The sequence below is a fragment of the Anopheles arabiensis genome, chromosome X (genome assembly GCF_016920715.1).
Source record: "Anopheles arabiensis isolate DONGOLA chromosome X, AaraD3, whole genome shotgun sequence".
In the NCBI taxonomy this organism is placed as follows: Eukaryota; Metazoa; Arthropoda; class Insecta; order Diptera; family Culicidae; genus Anopheles; species Anopheles arabiensis.
In genome coordinates this window covers 16,987,835-17,011,595 of record NC_053519.1, presented here as the reverse complement: position 1 = coordinate 17,011,595, position 23,761 = coordinate 16,987,835, and the positions used below count along the sequence as shown (strand labels likewise).

Genomic DNA, 23,761 nt, shown 5'->3' with positions numbered 1-23,761 from the left:
TATCTCGGGAACTACCTGCACAACGTTGAAGCGTAAATTAGAGGCAGTTTCCTCATAAGATGGCTATAAAAAAGCTCGTAATGATGCGTATTTATAGCACTCTTTTAGGCGGATCTTTAAAAAACTAATTTCGTTGCGCTAAAATCTTTAATTTATATCCGTACCTCTGAATAAAATAAAAAAAAAAAACATTTGATTTGTGACTGAAAGACTGAAGGATACTAACCCCTTACCAGTTTTGCCCGAGTAAGTCTTGGGCAGAATTTTATCGTCCGTTTTGTTTCTGTTTTCGTTGCGCTGCAATGGTTTCGAACGAAATTGCTTCGAAAACACGTCTGTACATGTTTGTACGTAAACATGATACTAGTCGTTGCAATTGAACCATATTGAACTAATTATCGTTTTCCCTCGATTGGAAACTACTCTATTTCTACATAGTACTAGCATAGATGCATACTCTTCAGCCATCATGGAATGTCTGAAACCTATTTTTCTGCTTCTTATTTAGATTTAGACAATTTCTTATCTCACTTTTCAAAATGACAAAAGAGTGAAGGGGTTAATTAAACTGCAACCAGTGAATAAAGACTTATCATTTGGCATTGCACTATCAAAAATACTAACACACGTTTTTTCTTAGAGCTAAACAGCTCCAGAATCGGTCAATAGATTTTCAATGAATGTTGAGGACGGATGAGAATTTATGAGGATGAGGATGAATGAACCATTTGTGGTACGTAATATGTTATACGTATTATGTAAAAAGGTTTTTAGTTGTTTTTCAGCTAAAGTGATTTTGTAGATTAGTCCGACTGAGTATCTCTTTCAAAATCCAGTAAAATAATCGTAAATAATAATCGTGCTATGCCGCGTAGCTGTAAAAATGTCATGTCATGTCATGAGAGAAATTGTTCAAGGTATTATTGATTCTCCGGACGCATGGCCTAGAGCAGCGGTCAGCAAACTTTTTAGGCGAAAGGTAAAATTTTTTAAATGATCGAGAGCCAGTAAAATGCGTTTCTTTATGTTTGCGTTTTTTTAATACATCCTCTAACAATTTTTGAAGAAAAATAGTTTGTTAATGATATCAACCACAACCACCACACAGCAGGGTTCAAAATTGGTAATTCTAATTATTATAACGAATTGCTAAGGTTCATCAGTTAAGGATCAACAACAGAGTGCGAAAAAATGTGATAAGTCAAAACAACAAAGCAAAAGCAATATCGCTTCTTGATGATCCCCACCTTGTATACCGCAAAAAAATATTAGAGGTATTTTTTGTGAGGTGCAAAATCCTTAACGGCCGAAAAAAAACCTATATTTGCTAGGTAACTATCAAAATGCTTATCGAATAAGTAATGCTATTTCAGACAAATTTCTAACTAATTCCTCACGCTCATTGATTATCGTTGTTCTCGTAAAAAGCAAACGCAAATAATTAACTGGGAATTTATTGGTTCGTTTCAGTTTTAAAGTAAATGCAGCTATTTGTGAGGAGCTCTGGGGATAAATATCATAAAGTATCCGGGGAATAATGTATGGAGCTATTTCATAGTTTCTAGATCTTTTTATTGCAAATTTGTAGGAAATGAATATCACACATCAAAGATGCACCTACTATTTGCATCATTTGCATGTTAACGCATGTTAATGTGAAGTTCACATTAAATATTTTGTATAAACCAACTGCATCCAGACTGAAGATATTTTTTAATACATACGTGATACATACGGGAGATTTGACCTTATGTTCGACCATAACGAAGAATGCAACGGTATGAAATTTCATGCTAAAAGTTGTTGCCGACCGCTGACTTAAAGTAAATTTCAAAGGGCCTGCGACAATATCTTATATAGGCTGTTATGAACTGACCAAACCAGGAGTGCATATGAAAATAATGATCGAATGACTGCGATGGCTATTAGTTTGACAGAAACATATAACTCTTTCGATTGAAGATGTAATGTTGTATAATTATTGTATGTCATAAATAAATTGCTAGACTTGCTAGACAGACGAATTTTGGTTAAATACAGTAGTAAAATCGCTCTGATGGTCAATCGTTTTACTAACACAAGTAAACTGGCGCAAATAATCTTTGGTTCTTTCCACTTTCACATGGCACATGACGTCATTCTAGTTAGCCAGATCAGCTTGACTGGCACACAAACCGAGCGTTACAAAGAGTTTACCCCTGGCCTGTCACCTACAGCTTTAAAATCAATCAAGAGACTGGTCGAGGAATGTCACACGGTGTATTAAGCAAGTTTGAAACAAATTTGCAAAATTTGTCAAATACAGATGGCGTTGGCGTGGGCCGCTTCCGATGCAACATGCCTCGGAGGTTGGGCTGTGAGAAGCGAGCCGTCAGCCGACCCCGTCTGCTGCACACGCACGTATCATGTGATGCATTCCAGCTGTGCCCAATATTCCAACCAGCACGCTCACCCCATTCCCCTTGTCGTTACAGTTGCAGTGGCTGCGATAGCCTCTTCTCGTCGCTGATGCTGCTGGAGCACCACAAGGAAGAGTTCGAGCACTGGAGCGATTACGAGGACGACCGGCGACTACCGTGCTGCCGGCGTAACCGCCGGGACGAGGACGACTACACCGACACCGAGTCGGGCACCAGCGACGCGGAAAGTGAGGACCTCGAGCGGCTGCTGTAAGCGGCATTCTGACGAGGGGCGGTGCTGGTCATCTCCTGACAAACCCGGACGAACTCTGTGAAGCTTGTTACGTGTTGAAGGGAGTTATGTTTAGCAAGAGATTTTTCATTGCCGCTGTACATTTTTTGGAACTCGCTGTTTGTAGCCGCCAAAGTAGTAGAAGAAGAAGACAACTAAAATATTGGTGATGTTATGATGATTGTTGCCCTACCGCACTATATGTTATACGCGTTGCTTATCCACAGAGATATTAATCCTTCCGTAGCTGTATGAAATGTATCTTCCTTGCGTGGCAAGTGCAGCAATGTTTTGAATTCGACTGTCTTGGACGTATTGTATGGGAAAGACTTTCCCAAAACCGTAGTTCCCCCAGACACGTCGGATGAGTTCCTTCTTTAGCAGCACAACTATGTGCCACCAGACCAAACTGCGCCCTTGTTGTTCCCTTGTTGGTGTCTAAGGTGTCTATAAAAACAAAACGGTTGCTATTTTCCAAGCTTATTTGTACTTCACACGAACCCTTAGAAAAGACAGACGACCGTTACAAATGACGAAAGAACGTATAAGCAAATAATATTGTGCGCAAAACAATCCCAAAGCTACCAGATAGGAACTAAACAAAATAAAGTAAATATCAAAGCCAAAAACATTGAGATACATTTATAGACTAGCAACAGACTGTGTGAACCCACACACGGTCCGGAAATTATAATGCCAAACATATTTACTGGAAAACATACACACACATATACACATACAAATACACGCAGGCACATCACGAGTTAAAAAAAAGGGTGCGATGTGTATCCAACGCAGCGTGTTGAGGATATCAATGGTGAAAAAGCCCAACAAACACAAAAAGTGAAACAAAACATACCAAACATTTTGTCGTCCCATGCATACCCAAGGTTTACCTAGGCATTCCGATGGCAGAAAAAACGACGTGGAACCAAATTCTATTAAAATATTCATATCATTACAACACGACCGCGGACAGCTGCAGGATTTTGAAGGCATGCAAGAGCAGAAAGAGGTGCACCGAAGGAGAATGATATGGAAAACAGGTAGCTTTGAAATGATAAAAAATGAGAAGGAAAGCAACGCAACAAAAAAACTATATCATTCTTTCTAAAAAAAAAGCAAAACTGTAGTAGAAATGCAACCAAAACAGGCGATATGAATTAAGAAATGAAACTAAACACAGACACACGCATAAAAAACAAATCCCAAAGAAATCAAAGTACACTTCGACAGCTGTAAGCTGTGTTTCTGTGGCTAATAATCAAGTAGTATGAATAAAGGACATATACCAACATGTAAAACACGCGTTTTGGAACCGAGTAATGCTGCGGGTTTCTCTCTTTCTTGTTGGCCTGCTCACGTTAGAGCACGTCCATGTGACAAGACCCGGTCAACAATTGTTCTCCAGGATGATTGGTCCCTGGCTGCAGCCTCCCATCCATGCAGACACGCGATCTCCGTCAGGTCTCGCTTCACCTGGTCCAGCCATCAAGTTCGCTGTGCTCCCCAGCGCCTTATGCCGAACTGGGGATCACTATCGAACACCTTCTTGGTGGGGCATGAGTCCGGCCTCAAGACATGCCCCAGCCATCTCTCTCTTGCCATCTCTCTACCAGCCTTCGCCACCGTCAGATTGCTCGGGCCGCCGTACAGCTCAGCAAGCTCGTGGTTCATCCTTATCCTCCACGCTCCATGCACGAACACACCGTCAAAGATGGTACGGAGTATGCGTCATTCAAACACGCCCAGAGCGTTTGCATCCTCCGCTCGGATGGTCCAGGACTAGTGTCCATAGAGGACCACCGGGCGAATCAATGTGCGATATAACACATTTCATGCGGGCTTGAAGTCTTCTGGATCTCAGCAGTCGGTGAAGCCGATAGTATGCCCGATTCTCCTGAACAATGCGTCTCCGGATTTTGCTGCTGATGTCGTTGTCCGAAGTAACGACCGTCCCAAGATAACAGAACTCCTTTACTAACTCGAGATTGTCGCTGCCAACTAATACACTGCTCCCCAGATGGTCTGAGTCTCCGGCAAGCAGATACTTCCAGTAGCGGGTTTACAGTGTCGGGGGCCCTAAGCAGTAAGAATTGATGAGACCCTCTGTACATGATTTCCGGGGGTGCTCGGCATCTGTCTTTGATTATGTAACATTTCAACTTAAATTTTGTAGCTGCCGGGGGGGGGGATGCTTAAGGTTCGTCTAGCGCGGGGCCCCAACGTCCATCACCCACGGGGCCCTCCTTGCTAATACAGTGCCATATTCTATCAACTCTTGGATGGATAATGGACTAAAGATTCCGGGGCCCCCGCAATTGCTTACTTTGCTTACCGTTAAAATCGCCACTGGGTACTTCATCTTCGTCGCATTGATTCTCATTCCAATTCTTGCTGCTTCGCGTTTGAGTTGGGTGTACGCCTCACACAGCTTCACTGTTGTCCTGCTGATGATGTCGATGTCATACGCGAAGCCAAGAAATTGGATAGACCGATAGAGGATCGTGCCACGGATGTCGTTGTTTAGCCCCGCGCTTCGAATGACACCTTCAAGGGCGATGTTGAAGAGTAGACAGGAGAGTCCGTTACCTTGCCTCAGACCCCTTTGAGATTCGAACGATTCCGACGTCAAGTTCGACACTCTCACCTTGCACTGCACCCCGTTCATGGTGGCCTCTAACAGCCGGATCAACTTCCCAGGGAAGTGGTACCGCTGCATGATGCTCCATGATGCTACGGGTATGGCGAACGATAAGTATATCTTGCTAAATGCTACGGTTCCGAACTCTCCGCTGGAGCCATCATAAACATTTATGCCAGTTTTCACCGGTTAGAAGCAATCGAAAGCTCTACTGCTCTGCTGAAAGTTTACTAAAATAAAGAGTAGAGAAGCAGCAATACCGTAAACCGCGTGTGTGCATCGGTGAAAAGCTCGTAAACTGGATCGCTTAAGTTATATTTATCATTTATGGTGGTTTTATTTAGTTTACAGATACGAATGTATGTCTAGTTCCTTCTTGCTTTGTCGTTTTGTTTTAGCTTCATTTCATTTGCCCATTCTCCGTTGTACGCCAGTGGGGGGGGGGGGGCGCCGAGGGACGTTCACTTCCATTGCTATCCTCGAGAGCGCGCGCAACGGTATGGATTTTCCGTTTTGTTCTAGTGTTTCTTTGTTTTTTTTTGTTTTTTTTTGTTTTTTTTTTTGTTTTTTGCTACATTAATTTATTAGTATGCGTGGTCCTTTCATTTAAAAAAAATCAATCATCCCAAACGCGACACGCTCTACCCCCAAAGTACGAGACCAGACGTCATGCGTGACGGAGGCGCCACAAATCACACACGGCACGGTGCAAATCAATCAACGGAGGGAATGGAAAAAAGACGATTCCTCCGGTCCGGTTTAGACCATCACGGCGAGTGAATGTGCTGTTACAACTAACTCCTACCATTACTACTACCTATCTGATGCCTCGCCACTGCAGGATGCTCTGGGATGAGTGCTCACACCGACCGCCAGGTTAAATTGGTCTCAATCGCTGCCTTGCTAAAAACAGAAAGTTTCGCTTGCGGGTGAGTTTTGGCTCCGGTTCGTCTAGTTGCACTAATTGCAGAAAACTTTGTGAGCTGTTTGCTCGCTCTGAATGCTCTCTTTGAATAAATTCCATTGTTATCGGCCGAATTTGTTTGCTGATGGGGGTGTGCACGGGTAAAAGCGCTCGGGGCGGGGCGATTGAAATGACATCACATACGCGGGAACTAATCACACCTTACCCTAGAGCCTGCAAACGTTCTACATCTGCTTCTACAAACAACCATTGCCACGCGACACCGAGCCGAACGCAAGTAAATAGTGTGTAACCCCTTCCAGCCAGCTACCGGGCAGGGTGCAAATTAACGTTAATGGAGCACGTGGGAAACCCCCACAGCTTTCTTTCCTTCCCCAGGTGGGAGGAGGTGGTAATGTTTTTTTAGTCGTACTCGTGAGACGATTCTCGCTTGCTGATTAAATTCTCGCGTTCCTCTTCGTGCGACTCTACCATGGTTGTACCGGACGCAGCATTTGCAGACGGTTGCGAGCGGTTAGTGATCTTGCTGATACCCTCACTCAATCCGGACTGCGACAAACTACGTGTGTGTGAGTAAAAAAACAAAGTGACAATGAATTTCGATGATTCAAAAAAATAAACCCAGCAACAGTTGGCGAGAAACTTACATCTCGACCTCGCCATCATCGTCATCGTCATCCAGATCCTCGCCGTGCAGCGAAAAGTAGGGATGCTGCGACACGGGCCGGAACTTGTATCCGGTCAGCACGAAGAACACGTAGGTGGCCATCTCCTTGAACATTTCATCCAGCCAGGCGTACTGGAATGCGACCGTAATCTACAAAGAAAATGGAAGTCAATCGTTATTTTGCAAACAGGCATAGCGTAAATTGCAGTTTTTTTTAATGTGCAAATAAGCAGGCTTATTTCCATTCTTCTAATCGAGTTATCTCGACGTGGAGAAATGAAATGCTTAGGAAACCAAGCGTTTACTTTGCGCCTAAACTTATTCGCCTCGAAATGCAGTTTTGTGGTTTTCACAGAAGTACATCAAGTCGTATAGCTTTACGCATGAATTGATCTACGTGTTCCGTAGATACGAAATTCGATTCAAGTCTGTCTTTCATTGAGATCAACGTCAAATTGAATATTAAATAAATAGGAAAAGAGGATTCCTTTGCCATTAGCTTTCGTGCATTCCAGTGAAACACTTTCCTAGACAACCGTTTCGTGCTTTCCAATGAAACGTGCAAAATTCATTCGTCTAGTCTAGTATTTTATGAAAAAAGGCATAAGGAATTCTAGTAGCAACAGGCTTGGGACGAAAAAAGTAACGATCAAGGATTTAAGGTCCATCCAATTCACATGATTTACTAAAAAACCAACATTCAAATAGTATAATAACCACGAAAACATTTTAAAAACATGAATACAGGTATGCCCCGATATACGCCATTCTCGATATACGCGATATTCTAGGTTTGTCAGTTATTTGAGAAAATTTTACTACAAAATACAAATTAAATTCCATTTTGGTTTAATTTTAAATCCCATTTTAAAAGGTAGAATATGGTAATCATCCGCTGGAATTAGGTCAAATAATTAATTGAGTGGTTAAAACTTACGACTTCAAGCAAAATTAAACTGAACTTTCCCTACAAATTTTCACTGAAAATTCCCTGAAATTTTCTAAATATGAGATACGCTGGCTTAGTGATACGTTGTAGAATCGCTCGCACCCGGGCCAATGGGGGCGGAGAAAACACGCAGCCTCGGCTCAACACGGACTCTTTAAGGGACATTACTGTCCAACAGGAATTCAAAGCCGCTTTAGACGAGTCTCTACTACCAGAAAACAGTTATGGAACTACGAGCGAGAGGTGGAACGCTCTAAACACAAAAATAATAAACTGTGCAAAAAATATACTCCCACCACATCATGGCAACACCAAATCTGGCTGGTTCGACGATGAATGCAGACAAGTGACCGAACGAAAGAATACTGCATACCGAGCAATGCAGCAACGACATAGAACGCGGGCATGCTCAGAGGAATATTCACGGCTCAAACGCGAAGAGAAACGAGTTCACCGCTCCAAGAAGCATGCTTTGGAAGTGCGGGAACTCGATCAAACCAGAGAGGCGTACGGACCGACACGAAAGTTTTACCAAGCGATAGCAGGTCACCGAAACAACGTTGTACCTAAGGTTACCTGCTGTCGCAACAAGGATGGAGATCTGGTTAGTAACCAACCAGAGGTCCTCTCGCGGTGGGCTCAGTACCTTGATGAATTACTCAACGACCAGTTTAACGAACAGCTAGAAGCGCCACTAGCAGATAGTGTCATGCTACTGCCACCTAGCATAGAAGAAACACGAAAGGCTATCCGTCGGCTGAAAAATAACAAGGCACCCGGAACCGACGGAATTGCAGCTGAACTGGTCAAGAATGGAGGTGCAAGACTAGAAAACCAGATTCATCAAATTGTTACTGAGGTGTGGGATAGCGAATCGATGCCTTGTGATTGGAATCTCGGCATCATCTACCCCATATACAAGAAGGGAGACAAGTTGAACTGCAACAACTACAGGGGTATTACGGTGTTGAATACCGCCTATAAAATATTCTCCCTGATCCTTCAGGATCGCCTTGTCCCGCACGTCGAAGAGATAGTCGGAAACTATCAAAGAGGATTCCGAAACGGAAAATCAACCACTGATCAGATCTTCACCATGCGGCAGATCTTGGAGAAGATGGCTGAATACAGACACGACACATACCATCTCTTCATAGACTTCAAAGCCGCATATGATAGCATAGCCAGGGTAAAACTGTATGACGCTATGAGCTCTTTTGGAATCCCGGCCAAACTGATAAGGCTAGTTAGAATGACTATGACCAACGTCACATGCCAGGTGAGGGTGGATGGAAAACTCTCAGGACCTTTTCCTACCACCAAAGGTCTGCGCCAGGGGGACGGGCTTGCTTGTCTCTTATTCAACCTGCCGCTAGAGAGGGCCATCCGTAGACATCATTGGTCTGCGGCTCTCCTATGTAGCAGAAGGGATCGAGCAGGCGGCAGAGAGCCTCGGATTGCAGATAAACGAGGCAAAGACCAAACTGATGGTGGCAACATCAGCGGGCCTACCAACAAATAATCAGAATCTACGTAGGCGTGACGTGCAGATAGGTGAACGCATTTTTGAAATCGTCCCACAATTCACCTATCTTGGATCAGCCCTTAAAGTCTTTTTAGGCCGTCCACAAGCACAGAGGAGGCGTGGTAGGCCCAAATTGAGGTGGCAAGATGGCGTGGAGGCGTCCACCATTAAGGCCGGGATAACGGACTGGCAGACGAAGGCGCGAGACCGTGAGCGGTTTCGGACACTCCTGAGGCAGCCCAAGACCGCAAAACGGTTGTAACGCCGGATAAGTAAGTAAGTAAGAGATACGCTATTGCCTCCGGTCCGCATTAATAGCTATCGGGAAAAACCTGTACATCATTTGGTGCACAAACGGTATTTGTCTTTACAACTTTTGACTCATGTACGAAGGTCCAATATCATCAATATTCTATTGAGTTCAAAATTAACATCGTTTCCTAATTCTGCATCTATCTATAATACTATCATATCAGATTACAAAACTTATCAACAACCCTATTCCCCATTATGAGTTATCTAACGGAAAGAGCTATTAATTGGGTAGGAAATCAAAAAGACCCCATGAATCGGTACATTTCGTGATGGAGAACAATTTGAAAAAAAGAGTCATGTCGTGTATAGATATGTCATATTGTATTTAATTGTTATGGTTTGAAAAATTTGGCAAAGAGTGTCAAATAATAACGAAAGTCATTTCAAAACAACCTTATGTTTACAGATTACAAAAGGTTCAACACACCGAGATAAGACGGCTATTGTATAATCTGAGATAAACATAACGGAAATATATAAATACTGAAATACTGAAATGCAACAGCAAAATCTCGTTTCATCATTTCACGATGGTACCATATTATTAGACCTAATTGAATGATGAATAATTGAATTGATGAAGAAGCAGGAAAATCACGATCAATTGATTCGAATAAAAGCTGGGAATTTGTATATTACATTTTTGAAAGAAAATTTCAGTTCCAATTCTGGAAAAAGGATACCAAAAAATTATCGAATCTTGCAATTCAATTCGAACATAATACCAATCAAAGAGGCGAAAAACAGAGTCGCAATACAAATTCAATGACATTTTTTGCAGTTAATGGGAAAATGCAATATTTTTCCCATGATACAAACATACAGGTATTCCCCGATATACGCTATAATGCGAACCAGAGGCAATAGCTATAATGCGGCAATATTATCGCATGTCAAATTTCGAGGTTTTCAGTCAAATTATGGCAAATTTTCATATAATTTTGCAGGAAGCGGTAGGTTTTAGTTATTTGATCTGATTTTAACTGAAGTTTACAAGAAGGATGAGGTGAGTTATTTCGTCGCAACTGGTACTGGAAGTAGACATAATTGCACAGAGAAACTATAAATCGGGCATATTATTTTAACGCATATTTTTTTACGCATATTATTTTAAAACCCAGTGAAGCAAATACTTTTCGAACATTTAGCCTTTTGTTGTGAAATATTCAGCTAGACAAATACTTTTTCGTTTCCACGAATCGATTCTAACTCGTCATTTTCGACATCGAAGGTCTAATTCGACATCGAAGGTTGGAAATGGATCGAGGACAAATTTAAGAAGAAAAAAATGTTACTTAAAATGAATCAGTTTTCTGCAATGAACACTTTTGATCAAATAAACTTTAAAATTAATAAACGAAAAGCATTAAAATAAAAATAAAATATAACTTTAGCATAAATTGAATAGAAACTATCAGCTACGGAGAAATGGCTTAAGTTTTGGCTTATGTTCGAATTTTGTGAGCGTATTGCAAAAAAAACGAATCCGAGAATTGGCTTGGAGTTTTGACGGCTAAAGCTTTTTTTTCACTACTAGCCTTTAAAAAGGAGAAACATTTTAAAACAGCAATCTGGAAAACAAATTATCGTGGAAAAGGAAAAAAACGACGATAACGTAATGTAAAATAATTTAATTTGATTGAAATGAAAACTATCCGTTGGGGTTAGATACAGGGGTTTTCATGGGTTCTCATAGCTGTGGGATACCTTCTTGAGTCTTACTTATGGGAAATGAACTTTATATAATAAGAGTTGGACTCTACTGCACCCTTTTTGAACAGACTTTTTGGAATTTCCTATTGGATTTATCCGAAAAGGGTGCTATAGAGTCCAATTCCTTTCACATAAAGTTAATTTCGTATAAGAAAGAGTTATGAAATTATCCTATAAGTATGAGAACCCTGGAAAACCCTAGAATGCTGCAAGTGTCAACATGTCATCTCGTATCGTCGTATCATACAGGGTTTTCCAGGGGTTCTCATAGTTGTGAGACACTTCCTTCACTCTTTCCTATGTGAAGTGAACTTCATATGATGGAAATTGGAATCCATGGCACCCTTGATGGACGAACTCCATGGAAATTCCTATTGGATGTGTCGAACAAGGGTGCTATAGAGTTCAATTCCCATTACACACAGTTCATTTCACCTAAGAACGAGTCAATAAAGTGTCCCACAGCCATGAGAACTCCTGGAAAACCCTGTAAATCACAAACCTCTAATGCTTGCATCAGTTGGTAGGAAACGAAAAATCAATCTTCCCCCGGCTTGCGCTGCACCTTACCTTGAGCAGAATTACAATGATGCGCGTAAAGTAGATGTAGCACACGATCATGATGTAGAACTGGCGGAACAGCTTCAGCTTGCGCAAGTTGATCGCCGCCTTGCCGTCCGTGCCGGCCGCCTCCTGGAGGTGCCGGATCGACCAGACGACCGGGAACAGGATCGCGCCACAGCACAGCAGATCGACCAGCATGAAAATGTTCCGCCAGGTACCGTACTCCTTGTCGCCCTCGTCGCTCTCGGCAATGATGATCTCGGCCACGTTAGCCAGTACCTGCAGCGGAATGACGATCATGAACAGCTTCTTGTCCTTGTCCGCCAGTATGTGCTTGATGAACGTCCAACCGGTGCCGATCAGCACGATCGTGATGATTAGCACCGCTCCCTTGAGGCTGCGGAGAATAAAAAGAAAAGAAAAAAAGCACGCAAAGCGACTGGGATGAATGTCCTGCTCTCCTCTACCGACGCCCGCACATGGCTTACAGATGGGTAATGTAGTAGAGTATGGCCCACGCTTCCACGTGCTCGCCCTGCACCTCGATAAAGTGGAAGTTGATCGCGTGGAACATCAGCGACAGCGACTTGAGAAACACCAGCACCCCCATCAGATAGTGAATCTTGAACAGCGGATGCTTGCTCTTGCGCAGTATAAACACCCAGAACAGACCGGACAGGAAGAACAGCACCGACATCATGAAGTACAGGGCCGGCAGCGGCATCTCGCCCGCGGACAGATAGTTGCCACTGTTCTTCTCCTCGATGTCGACGTTAAAGTTCAGCTCGTACAGGCTGTTCGGCGCGTAGTTCGGGCAGCTGTGGAAGTACAGATTGTACAGCCCTTCCTCCTGCTTGGTGGCAACGTAAATGGCAAACTGAAAGATAGGAGTACAACAGTGTGAGTACCGTGTACAGTGGTACAGTTTCACCCACGCTCACTCACATTGAAGCTGTAGTACTTGAACATATCGTCCGCCTTCACTTCGAGCGGCAGTGTTAGCTTGCTGCAGACGGTCGCCGCACTGCCGCCGTCGATGGCCGCCGCGCCCGGCGCAAAATCGTCCGACTCGGGCACGTGGTAGGACCGGCGGCGCCGCTGCATATACACCATCTTCGAGTCGCTGGCCTCGGCGAACGATTGGCGCTTGGACCGCAGGGCCGGCACACCGCTCCGATCCTTGTACAGGTGAATGTTCTGCCAATCCTTGGAACAGCTGACGTGCACGCTGCCGGTCACACGATAATGGGGAGGGAGAATGGTTTTAAGGATATGTTCCCTTGCGGCAAAAAACAGCTTCGCCCTTGAATCTACTCACACATTCTGCTTGAGGTCCATCTTGAAGAACACGATCGGTCCGTTACTCTGCACCGCGACCGGTTCGGTCAGTATGCACTTGTCTTGGTGCGAGTCCAGGTACGGGTTCATCGAATCGGACATGGTTTTGTCCAACGAAAGGCCAAACTGGAACAAGTAAACCGGGACGGGAGCAACGCACAGGCCAATCAGTAAATCGTTCAAAAAGGGGCACACGGTTACGCCACCCGCTTGCGCTATCGCTTACCATGTTTTCCTCCGTGCCCGGATCGACGCGAAAGTGGGACACCCGCACGTCGAGCACTCCGCCGGCGTAAAACCCGAACGTGCTGAGCAAGATGTACCGGCGGAAATCATCCTACCAAAACCATGGTTCGATGCCACGGAGAAGAGGGGAAAGGATTAGCGTACGGCCTTGCTGCGCGAGCCTGCGGCCACTCAAACTTACCCGCACTTCCAGGTGGTGCCGTCGGGCGACGGCGGCCGACACGAGCAGTGCAACGATCAGTGCCGCCGCCGACCGCAGCGGTCCGGTCCACCTCCGGCTCATCCTTCTCCCGGGCTGGCGGCGTGCAGTTTAGCTCGGTGCCGTACGCGCCTTGACCCTGTCTTTTGCCTACAACGAGGACAAAAACGCCAATCAGACACCAGCGGGAAAGGGCACTGCGTTCCCACCGCAGCACTGTGTCGGTCGCCTGTCCCTACCTTATGCCTTCTTCCCGTTGACCAGCGGTAGCGCAACTTTATCGACCCAGCGCACCCTCCCCCAGCAAGCGCTCGTGCCAGCTCGGAAAAATGATGACAAAGTTCCGTCGACCCTTTGCGCTGTTTTCACTGCGGGGCGACCAGTATAAACACAACCAAACAGTGAAAATCGTACGCTGACGTGCGTGTTGACATATCGCCTGCTGTCAACGCGCTGTGAGCTAGCTTGACGGAAGGTGAGCGGTGAGCAGTAGTGAGGTGAGAAAAAGGTACAGCGCGGCACAGCAGTCACGCCACGGTCACACTGTGCATGAAAATCAAACAAATCGAACAGAATTTAATTAAATTGCTCTGATTTGAACTATTTTAATTTGTTTGCTAGCAGAAACCATCCCCTTGCTCCCACTTCATTTGATGATGCATTTTGTGTTCTCCTCACGCTGTCTCACGCTGTAATGCTACAACTCACGGGTGTGTAGGTTCTGTTCGCATGGTACGTGCGTCAGACGGGCATGTTTGTGCGCGGCATTGTACCATTTTTCCTTGCTGTTACTAACCGTTGAGGGTGTACACATTAATTTCCCTTTTCTTATCGCCGTCTAACTCTGTCCACTGAAGCACATTATTAGCTGCAAAATCACACTACGACCACACATTGGGTGTGATTCAGCTGATGAATGTTGTTTGAATAGTTTATAGAGGCTTTGGCTCCATCGGAGTTCTTTCGCCTCTTAACATTCAGCCGTCGAATGTCTTGTCATGCATTGTTAAGCTTCATCTTTATAACCACCTACACGGGTATGTTTTACATTTTAAGTTATTAATCAGCCGTACCGGCGAACTCGTTCGACGAGAAACATTCGTCGCTCTTGAGTGGACAGGGTTGTACCACTAGGTTGGCCAGTACAAAATCTATACGGTTTTCTAATTTTTGATCTAGAGGGCTACGATATGAGTGAAAATGAGCGTCGCGGCGAACGTTCCCAGGAACGAACGAGTTCGCCGGTACGGTTATATGAAGTTATGAAGTTATGAATATAAAGTAATCGTCGGAATCGATTCCGGATAGCTTCGATGTTTGTTGAAATCAATTCCGGATAGTAGGTCCGCAATTAGTTTCCGGCATCGAAATCGGCCCCGAAATCGGAATTGACCTCGAAATCGGAGTCTGTCTCGGCATCTCCATAAGAATAGGCTTTTGGGTCTTACGTATTGATAGTCGCAAAGAAGCAAAATTTACTTGGAAACGATCCATTGTCATGGAGATTCCCGGACTGATTTCGCCTTTGAAACTTTTTATTTCGATTTCAAAACTGACTCTCATTGCGGAGCTAATTCCTATTCTGGAGTCAATTATGTTTCCGTAACCGGAGCAAATTGCGATTCCGAGGGACGATTCCGAATCCGGAGCCAATTCTGATTGTGGAATCGATACTGGAGTTAACTCCAGAATTGATTTCAAACAAGGATTCGGAATCGGGTAGGTCAGATTCCGAGTTCCCGCCACTAATCAAAACCCTTGCGGGAAATGGAGTATAATTTGGAGTATAATATTCCACTTCCCTATAATGAAAAATGAAGTACTAGTATGTGTTAATATGAATTAAAGCAAAATCATTTAAACGTCAATAAATTGAAATTTGATGGACCAAAAGGCACAAAAGAGATAATGTATTGAAATTATATAAAAAAGGTGATTTCTTTTTTTTTAGGAAATTCCTAATTTTTGCTTATATTCAAATTCTGTGCACGCATTTTCAATGCATTTCGTCGTCTGGCGCTTTGATGCCTACTGCGATTTCGGATGCCCGTTTCGATGGATTTTAGCTAGCAGACTTCTCTAACAATAAGCATATTTCAAAAAGCAATCGAGACAAGTTTCTCGACTCGACTCCAATAAAAAAAAAAATAAAAGAATAAGCCCCACTGACTTGAATGCCTAGAAAAACATGTTTCATTGCAGCAAAAAACATGCCAAAAATTTACAATTTTTTAAAATATTTTTTTAAATTGTATTTCAAAGTGTAACCCTTACTTCTATAACTATGAACTATACACGGGTAGGTCATAAATTTTGAATGGGATGTTGCTCTTCTCCGAAATTAAACGCGTATATCTTGTAAATTTCCGAAAGCAGCCTTTCTGTTCAGTTTCATTCGTGTTTCCCTTTTCCACGTTCATCTCTGTTTATTTTTGTACAGATTTTATCGAAAATAGCCTTTCATTAGGTTAATGTTTCTTTCGTGTTTAACCAATTGCGTCAGATCTACCGTTGCTTGAAATTTGAAATCATGAATCGATTTCTGTTTGTAATAAAAAAAACGTTGCAAAGGAAACCACACAACGCATGATACATACTTTGATTAAATCTTTATTTATTATCATTGTTTTCTGGTTTGTCTTATCAGCTCATATGGTACTCATTCACACAGTTGTCCAGTTCGATTCATTCACAGCACATTTAAAAGCATATTTATATGTATATGTATACGGAAAGGACACATCACGGACACAGCAGGTGCTGGTGCTTCGCATGCTGGTTTTTTGCTCTGTTTGGTTTGCTTTGGTTTGTTAACATGCTGTAACATGTTTCTTTTGCACATCGACACACAATTTTCTTCGTTTTTTGCTATATGCTCTTTTACCGCTCCTAGGTTTAGACACCGTTTTCTAAAGCGATATGCATACCGCGGATAGGCTGGCAGAGCAGCAACATCACACATATTTTGCTTTATTTTCGCTTTTTCCACTTGCACTATTTTTGTGTGTGTATGTGTGGGTGTTTTTGGGTGGGATGGGATAGAGGGAAAAATTAGACCTACATACAGTGTTTCCTTTTTTTGGTTTCACTTGTTTTTGTTACACATTGCCTTAACCCTACAAGTGAGCAAAAAGGGCCCACACCTGGATAGTCTTAGTTTAGCAAATACGTTTAGCAGGTTTTCTGGTTACCCTGAACGGCAAATAAACTCCAATACTGCATCCGAGGATGTGTGCAAATACTGTACCGTACCGACAAAGGAATGCATTAAATACACCACCTACTCTACCCGTTCCCGGCTTATGGCTAAACGCTTAAACATAGTGATTGGAAATGCTGCACTCAGGATGGGTAACGCGCGTTGTAACTCAACCTAACCTGCTAAGCAAACGAACCTGGGGCTTTGCCTAACACGTTCGCCCATTGGCCAGCTTCGTGCACCACACTAAACATGTACGATTATGTCATTGCGAATGTTTGACTAGACTCGTCGATGCACGCCAGATGCACCCTTATTATAGCACTATCACCCCAGTTTGGGGAGTTTTTCGAACTGATATTTAATACGAGAGGCTTACATCTATGTCTTTTAGTAAATGGCCAATTCAGTTTTTCAAACAAATCCTATGGGACGTGAACGGTGCAAACTGTTTGTGCATGGTTAGAAGCATTGCTGCAAAATGTCATGAGCATCACGTGATATTCACCAACGAACATATTCGTAGTAGCTTGATGCTCATTGCTGATACTCAATGAAAGGGCATGCGAGTGCTTGAGTCAACCGCGATACTTTGACTGACAAGCTGAGCTTAATGCTGTCACAAGCATAATCATTTCTGGCTGTGAACAGTGCTGCCAAATGCCACTGTTTCAGTCACCAGTCATGACTGAAACGAAGCTCAAATCAGCTCACGTGCACAACTGAGATGATCAGAGGTGAGACTCAAACAGTTGGTGGACCAATCACATGCTTGATGACATTTGGTTTAGCACCTAACTCTTGATCACTCACTTGGTCACGACATTTTCTGTCGGTGATAATCACAATATTCTTGGAATATACTTGGCATATGGTCCCGAGCGACAAAATGAGCATACTTTCTCGTTCTGTTTGACCCAACAGACAATAAAAGCAAATTCGCACTCGCACGCACCGCATACCTCCCATGACTATCGTGATTATCATCGATAGAAAATGTCGCGACCAAGTGACTGACCAAGAGATGGTTGCACACAATGTCACCAAGCATGTGATGGTCGCAACAACTGTTTGAGTCTCACCTCTGATCATCACAATAGAGCACGTGACGCGGACATTATTTTGTTTCAGCCGGAACTTGTCATGACTATGTCAGCGACATTTTTGCAGAACTGATCACAGTGAAAAAAAGTCATGTCATAGTGACTGACCAAGCGTTGGTCGCAAAAATGTCACGAAGCATACATTTATCTCACCAACCGTTTTGAGTATCGCCTCTGATTATCACAATTCAGTACGTGACGCTAACGTGGATTTTGTTTCAGTCAATTTTTGTATGACATTGTCAGTGACATTTTGCAGCACTGTTTAGGCCTCGTCTTAGCTGCCACGCCAGCCCACACAAACGATCAGGAAATTGCAATAGGTCAATAAGGGGGGTCCCTTAAGGCAGGGAATGGGCATAAGCACATGGGGAATGCTTGTCCAAAATTTCCTCTACAATTCAGAGAATAAAATAATAATAATACTTTTCAAAACAAAAATCGATATAAAAAAAAGATCGGTTTCCTTCGCAAAAGCTGCAGTGAAAGGTGGATGGAGGGGGCGGGGGGGATTTTATGATATGCTTCTAATAGGTGTTCCCGAAGCGGAACCCACCGCCCCCGTTGGCGTCGGTGGTGAATAGATCGGTGCGGCAGGCGACGAACCCGCCGCTGCCGGTTGATGGTGGTACTCGCGTGGCCGCAGGACCGTGCTGCTGCTACTACTGCCGGTAGCGTGGCCGGGCGCGACGGTCGCACCATTGCCGGTGCTGCCCGCCGCGGCCGGTTTGAGCTGGCGTATCTCCGGGAAAAGCTCCAGCATGAGCGTTTCGAGCAGATCGTAAAACAGCTGCTTGTTGTAGAGCGGGTTCTGGAGCACCTCGAACAGCTTGAGCGCACCCTGGCGCGCGTTCTGCGCCCCGATCAGGCTGCACAGCAGCTCCGGTATGTTGTCCTGCAGCAGGGACCGGGCCGCGTTCATGATCATCTCGCGCTCGTCCTCGGTACGCTCGGCGGGCGGCAGGAGCCGGACGCCGTCCGCCTGCAACGTGCCGCCGCCCGGCCAGAGGCTGCGCAGGACGGCACTGGCGTACGCGTGCAGCATCGGCTCGTCGAACAGGGCGGCGATCGATTCGCGCAGCTGCCGGTTGATCGTCTGCCCGTACGTGATCTGCACGAACGAAATGAGGCTCTTGCGCAGCCAGCGAAACACGCCGCCGAGATCGAATATCTCGCCGAGCAGCCCGTACAGCGGCTCGGCAATCGAGTCGCGCAGCTCCATCGCGACGGCGGCACCGTCGGTGGGCGGGGAGGCGCCGGACGAGCTGGGGCCGGACGGTGCGGGACCACCCTCCAGATACAGCGACACTTGATCGGCATCTTCCGGCGTGAAGTCGGGATGGTGGTCGGTGCCACCGCCACCGCCGCCGCCGCCACCGCCGAACGGGCGCTCGCCGCCAGCACCACCACCGCTCCCGACATGCCAGAGCTGCTCCAGCTTGTCGCTGTTGCTGCGGAAGATGGTGGCAAGCGAAAACTTGGAAGTCGGCTTCTTCGACGGCGACGGGTTGCCGGTCAGCACGCCCTGCTTCAGCCGGTCCGAGCTCGGGCTGAGGAACTCGTACACCGCCTCGCTCTGGTTCAGGTGGTCGTCCTCGAGGATGAAGCTGAGATAGCGCTGGACCTGCGCCTTGGCCTTCTCCAGCAGTGCCCGATCGTTCTTGAGCAGGAACAGCTTGAACGCATTGTTCGAGGGCAGATCGAGCTGGCGCAGCTCCGCGCACATCGGGCGCAGCTTGCGGTGCAGGGCGTGGAACTGGGCGAGCGACCGCACCACCACCCACCCGGTCGAGATTGTGTCGGTCGCCTCGAGTGCCGTCGTGACGGTGGTGTCGTCCCGCCCGCCGCTACCACCACTGCCGTAGTCGTTCATCTCGTCCACCTGCACCACGATCATGAACTGGGGCGGCTCCCGGTCGTCGGAAAAGTCGACGCTCTCGACGATCGCCCGCCAGCTGCCGAGGTACTCGCCCCAGACGGCGGTGCGCAGCAGGTGTGACTCGAGCTGGCGCCGCTCGCCCCGCAGCCACTCGATCTCCCGCTCCAGCATCAGCAGCAGCTTCGAGTCGGGCTTGAGCGATTGTTTCAGCGCTTCTAGCGCCTGCTGCTTGTTTGCCAGCTTCTCGTCCAGCCGGTCCAGCTTGTTGCGCGCGTACTGCGAATGGTTGCTCAGATCGGCCAGGGCCGGATCGGTGGCGCCCTCGCTGCCGCCCCCGTTCGCCGCGCTGCCCGTCGAGCTTTCCTGGCTCTCCTGGCTGTCCTGACTCGTGGCGTGCTGCAGTATCAGCTCGCTCTCGAGCCCGCCGCCTCCTCCGCCGCTGACGCCGCATGTACCGCCCGACGCGATCAGCTCCTTAAACTCGTCCTGCGTCAGCGACCGCTTCAGCCGGCCGTACTCATCGCTCAGCAGGAACGGCCGGTAATACTTCTGCTCGAGCAGCGCCAGACACTCGCGCTGCACCTCGTAGAACACGTCCGGGTCGCCGACGTCCCCGACCAGGAACGCCTCCATGCGCTTGCGCGTCGCCTTGTCGAGCGGGATCTCCGAGCTGGGCGCCCGCACGTACGTGTAGAAAATCTCCGCCCCGAGCTGGTGCCAGGCGGAGCGGGCCGCCCGGCGCAGCTCCTCCACCGTCGTGTAGTACCCGACCAGGCTGGCCGCGTTGAGCGGCTCGAGGAAGGCGGTGAGCGCGCGGCGACCCCCGACCGTGGACAGAATGTCGGCGAGCGACAGGTCCACATCGTTGCTCACGCATCCCTCCCAGCCGAGCCGCGCCAGACACTGTTCGCACTGGCTTTTCGCGTACGACAGCTGCTGGATGTAGCGCTTCAGGCGCTGAGTGGCGGCCGCCGGCTCCCCATCACCACCGCTGGCACCACCGTTGTCGGCCGACCCGCCCGTGTCGGCGCCGTCACAGGCCGCCATCGCGAAGCCGCCCCGGGTCCGCTGCATCGTTTGCATTGCCGTCGCCTGCCGGATGTCACTCACGATGCTCGCCCGTATCGACTGCAGTTCCTCGACCGTCTGCGTCATGTCGATGATGCGCAGAAAGTCCTCGAAGTTGGCCGCGTACTCGTGGCTGCGCTTCTGGATCGCGACCGCGACCAGCCGCGTCTCGATGCACTCCACGATCTGCTGGTTGATGAAGTCGGGCGCGGTCAGGTAGTGGATCGCCGGGTGCAGCACCCGGTAGGCGAGCACCTCGCTCAGCAGATCCTTCACTGGGGAGAGCGAGTAGCCGCGCGGTAGCAGAAAGATGACCAGTATCTCGCCAATCTTCTTGAGAAAGTCGAGCTCCTTCTCGGTCGACGCGAGGTAGGAGGCGGTCACGACGGGATCGGCTTGTTCGCCCGTAGCCTCCGCTGGCCCACCCTCACGCTTAGTCCCGCCGTTCGTGGCCGCCGCCGTTTGCCGGCGGATCTTTTGCAGATGCAGCGTCACCTTCGCAACAAAGTCGCAAGCGATCAGCTTCGGTGCGTCGATGCGGGCGGCCCGCTCGTGCAGCTTCTCGATGCTGAGCCAGATGTCCTCGCGCAGCAGCTCGACGATGCGGCGCGGGTTCGCGACCACCAGCTCTAGGGCCGGCCCGACCAGATCGCGCATCGCGTTGTCGATGATCTGCTGCAGCAGCCCGTCGACCGTGCGCCCGAAGATGATCGGCAGCTGGGGGTGCCCGGACCCGCCTGTCGATCCGCCGGTGCCGCCCGCCGAACGGCTCCCCTGGTGGCGGGAGATCCCGGGCGAGGATCCGGGCGTACCGTTGCCAAACAGCGGCGAGCTGGGCGAGAAAATTCAAATCGAGGGTTAGTTGGGTTTGTGCATCACAGGGTGTCGTAAAGGGAGGAACGCGCATCGTCTTACCGTGTGGCATTGTACAGGACATTCGCTTGCTGGTCTTCCCCTTGGTCGACGTACGAGACCGGTTCACGGTTGGTTAGCTTGTAGTGCACATAGATGGTGCCAAACACCGCTGCAGAAAGGGGGAACGAACGACCAAGATTACCTTTTTCTTTTTGTTCCTGCCCAACCACTCCACAGCCGCGCCAGACTTACCGACAGCAATCAGCACCAACGAGTAGAGGACGAACAGCAGAAAGTAAAGGAAAATGGGCGAGTACACGCACACGGCACAGAGGACAGCTGCTATCGCACCGATCCAGTACTGTACCCTCATGCCGGAAGGTCACGCCTGCACAGAAGCCACTGGCGGCTGGTGCGCTTACACCTGGAACACTGGTTTTGATGGATTTTTTTTGCGCGTACCCACAAATATTGGTACGCGCTTCGCACACTAGCCACCCACCACCCTCCTTTCACCCAGGCAACCACTGCCGCACGAAGCGCTGTTTGGAAAAGGACATTGAGCGGGTTTGACCGGCGGGAATTTGGGAAAGTTTCTGCTTACGCCCTCGTGATCGCGTGCGCCACCCGCAACATATTGCGGGAGCTTCAACTTTCCAGACCTGTAGCTATGCGTGCGTGTGTGTGTTTCTATTTACCGTATGCACCCGCAAGCATACGCACCGAACGACGAACCGATGCACGGCGGACAGCGGATACTGCGACGGATTTACGCACGAACCGATGCGCGAGTCTAGTGGCACCGTGCCAGCAGGGAAAACATCTTACTTCTGGCACGACCACACGATTTTCCGCCACGGCTGGATGTGGTTGGATTCGGGGAACAACAGGGCGTGTAGCGTAGCGATTGTTTACCGACGTTGTGTCAGGAGAGGCAGGCTCAAGCAAGGTAGATTTAAAAATTTCAGGTGGTGGACTGTAGTGCATTTTGACAATTCGTCACTTGACGTAAGGTCCCCAGGATTCAAACTTTGTTTACATTTATTAAATTTGTTCATATAATTTATCTACCCCATTTTTTCGAATAAATATTCTTTAAAAATATATTTTGGACTTTGTGAGTTCTTATTTAACATTGAAACATACATTAAAGTGTGTTATTTTGTGTTATTCTGTGAATTTATTCTAGAATTCTTTGTGTTTTCGACATTTTTGATGATAAAAATTAAGAAATCGTTATTTTTTTTCAATTTTCACATTAATTCCTCATTATCTACGAGCCGCATGGACAATTTACTTGAGATTAGAACTCATGCTAGCATGATTTTAAATTTCGTGCATAAACAAATCATCAAATCTTTTGTTAACATATTACGTTTTTTCGATAAAATCAATAGACACACTAAAATGCACATAATAACAAAGAAATCTGTTCTATTTGCTAAGCTTTGTGTACGGAAACCAATGGTTAACGGTTCAAAAATGACGTAAAGTCCCTCAACTATGGCGACTCCCCAAAGGCCCTAATCCATCTGATATTTTTAACCCTGTCACTGGCAACCAAAAATACATCATATTCCAGGCAACCGGGCTACACGGGTAGCCAGCGACTTTGGAGGCTTATAACTTTTGAATGCGTAATCCAATATTGGTGCAATATTCTGATGAAAATTAAACAAACTAATGCAGTTTCTATAGCTGTTCATAGATTGGTACAACTCGCTACCGTTTTTTAGTTATAGCTTTTCAAAGTTGACAGGATTTTTTTGAAAATAATTACTCAAATATACGTGTAACATACAGTTCTCAAAGCTTTTGGAGCCATTTTGCTGTGAAAATTTTGTAAAGTACTGAAAAAAATATTTTTCACATTTTGTAATT

At 46.6% G+C, this 23,761-nt stretch overlaps 3 protein-coding genes across 3 annotated transcripts in view; 1 reads left to right on the top strand and 2 right to left on the bottom strand.

Annotated features, from left to right (window-relative positions):
* LOC120906463 (probable cyclin-dependent serine/threonine-protein kinase DDB_G0292550) overlaps positions 1-3,995 on the top strand; it is a 77,093-nt gene extending 73,098 nt beyond the window's left edge. Inside the window, exon 4 of the mRNA XM_040318167.1 lies at positions 2,475-3,995. Within this exon, the coding sequence (XP_040174101.1) occupies positions 2,475-2,673 (199 nt within the window). The 3' untranslated portion in view covers positions 2,674-3,995. The remainder of the gene's footprint in view (positions 1-2,474) is intronic.
* A 1,634-nt stretch (positions 3,996-5,629) lies between these two features.
* Positions 5,630-14,211, bottom strand: LOC120906302 (protein GPR107). The gene is made up of 9 exons (XM_040317861.1): positions 14,016-14,211; positions 13,759-13,926; positions 13,558-13,668; positions 13,312-13,457; positions 12,939-13,221; positions 12,482-12,870; positions 12,000-12,390; positions 6,908-7,077; positions 5,630-6,819 (listed from the first exon to the last, which is right to left on the bottom strand). The coding sequence occupies exons 2-9, from the start codon at positions 13,858-13,860 to the stop codon at positions 6,663-6,665; spliced, it is 1,749 nt and encodes a 582-aa protein (XP_040173795.1). The 5' UTR covers positions 13,861-13,926; positions 14,016-14,211; the 3' UTR covers positions 5,630-6,662.
* Positions 14,212-18,121: 3,910 nt separating this feature from the next.
* LOC120906531 (sorting nexin-25) lies at positions 18,122-22,809 on the bottom strand. The gene is made up of 4 exons (XM_040318277.1): positions 22,485-22,809; positions 22,133-22,422; positions 21,941-22,049; positions 18,122-21,857 (listed from the first exon to the last, which is right to left on the bottom strand). The coding sequence occupies exons 2-4, from the start codon at positions 22,251-22,253 to the stop codon at positions 18,593-18,595; spliced, it is 3,495 nt and encodes a 1,164-aa protein (XP_040174211.1). The 5' UTR covers positions 22,254-22,422; positions 22,485-22,809; the 3' UTR covers positions 18,122-18,592.
* Between the last annotated feature and the right edge of the window lie 952 nt (positions 22,810-23,761).

Excerpts from the sequence above, each read along its gene's own strand:
- LOC120906302 (XM_040317861.1), bottom strand. The coding sequence starts at position 13,860 with ATGAGCCGGAGGTGGACCGGACCGCTGCGGTCGGCGGCGGCACTGATC. Across the intron at positions 13,222-13,311 it reads ATGGACCTCAAGCAGAATGT|CGTGCACGTCAGCTGTTCCA; the intron begins GTGAGTAGATTC and ends TGTGACCGGCAG. Across the intron at positions 6,820-6,907 it reads GATGATGGCGAGGTCGAGAT|TTTGTCGCAGTCCGGATTGA; the intron begins GTAAGTTTCTCG and ends ACACACACGTAG.
- LOC120906531 (XM_040318277.1), bottom strand. The coding sequence starts at position 22,253 with ATGAGGGTACAGTACTGGATCGGTGCGATAGCAGCTGTCCTCTGTGCC. Across the intron at positions 22,050-22,132 it reads GTTGGTGCTGATTGCTGTCG|CGGTGTTTGGCACCATCTAT; the intron begins GTAAGTCTGGCG and ends CCCTTTCTGCAG. Across the intron at positions 21,858-21,940 it reads GTCCTGTACAATGCCACACG|CTCGCCGCTGTTTGGCAACG; the intron begins GTAAGACGATGC and ends TTTCTCGCCCAG.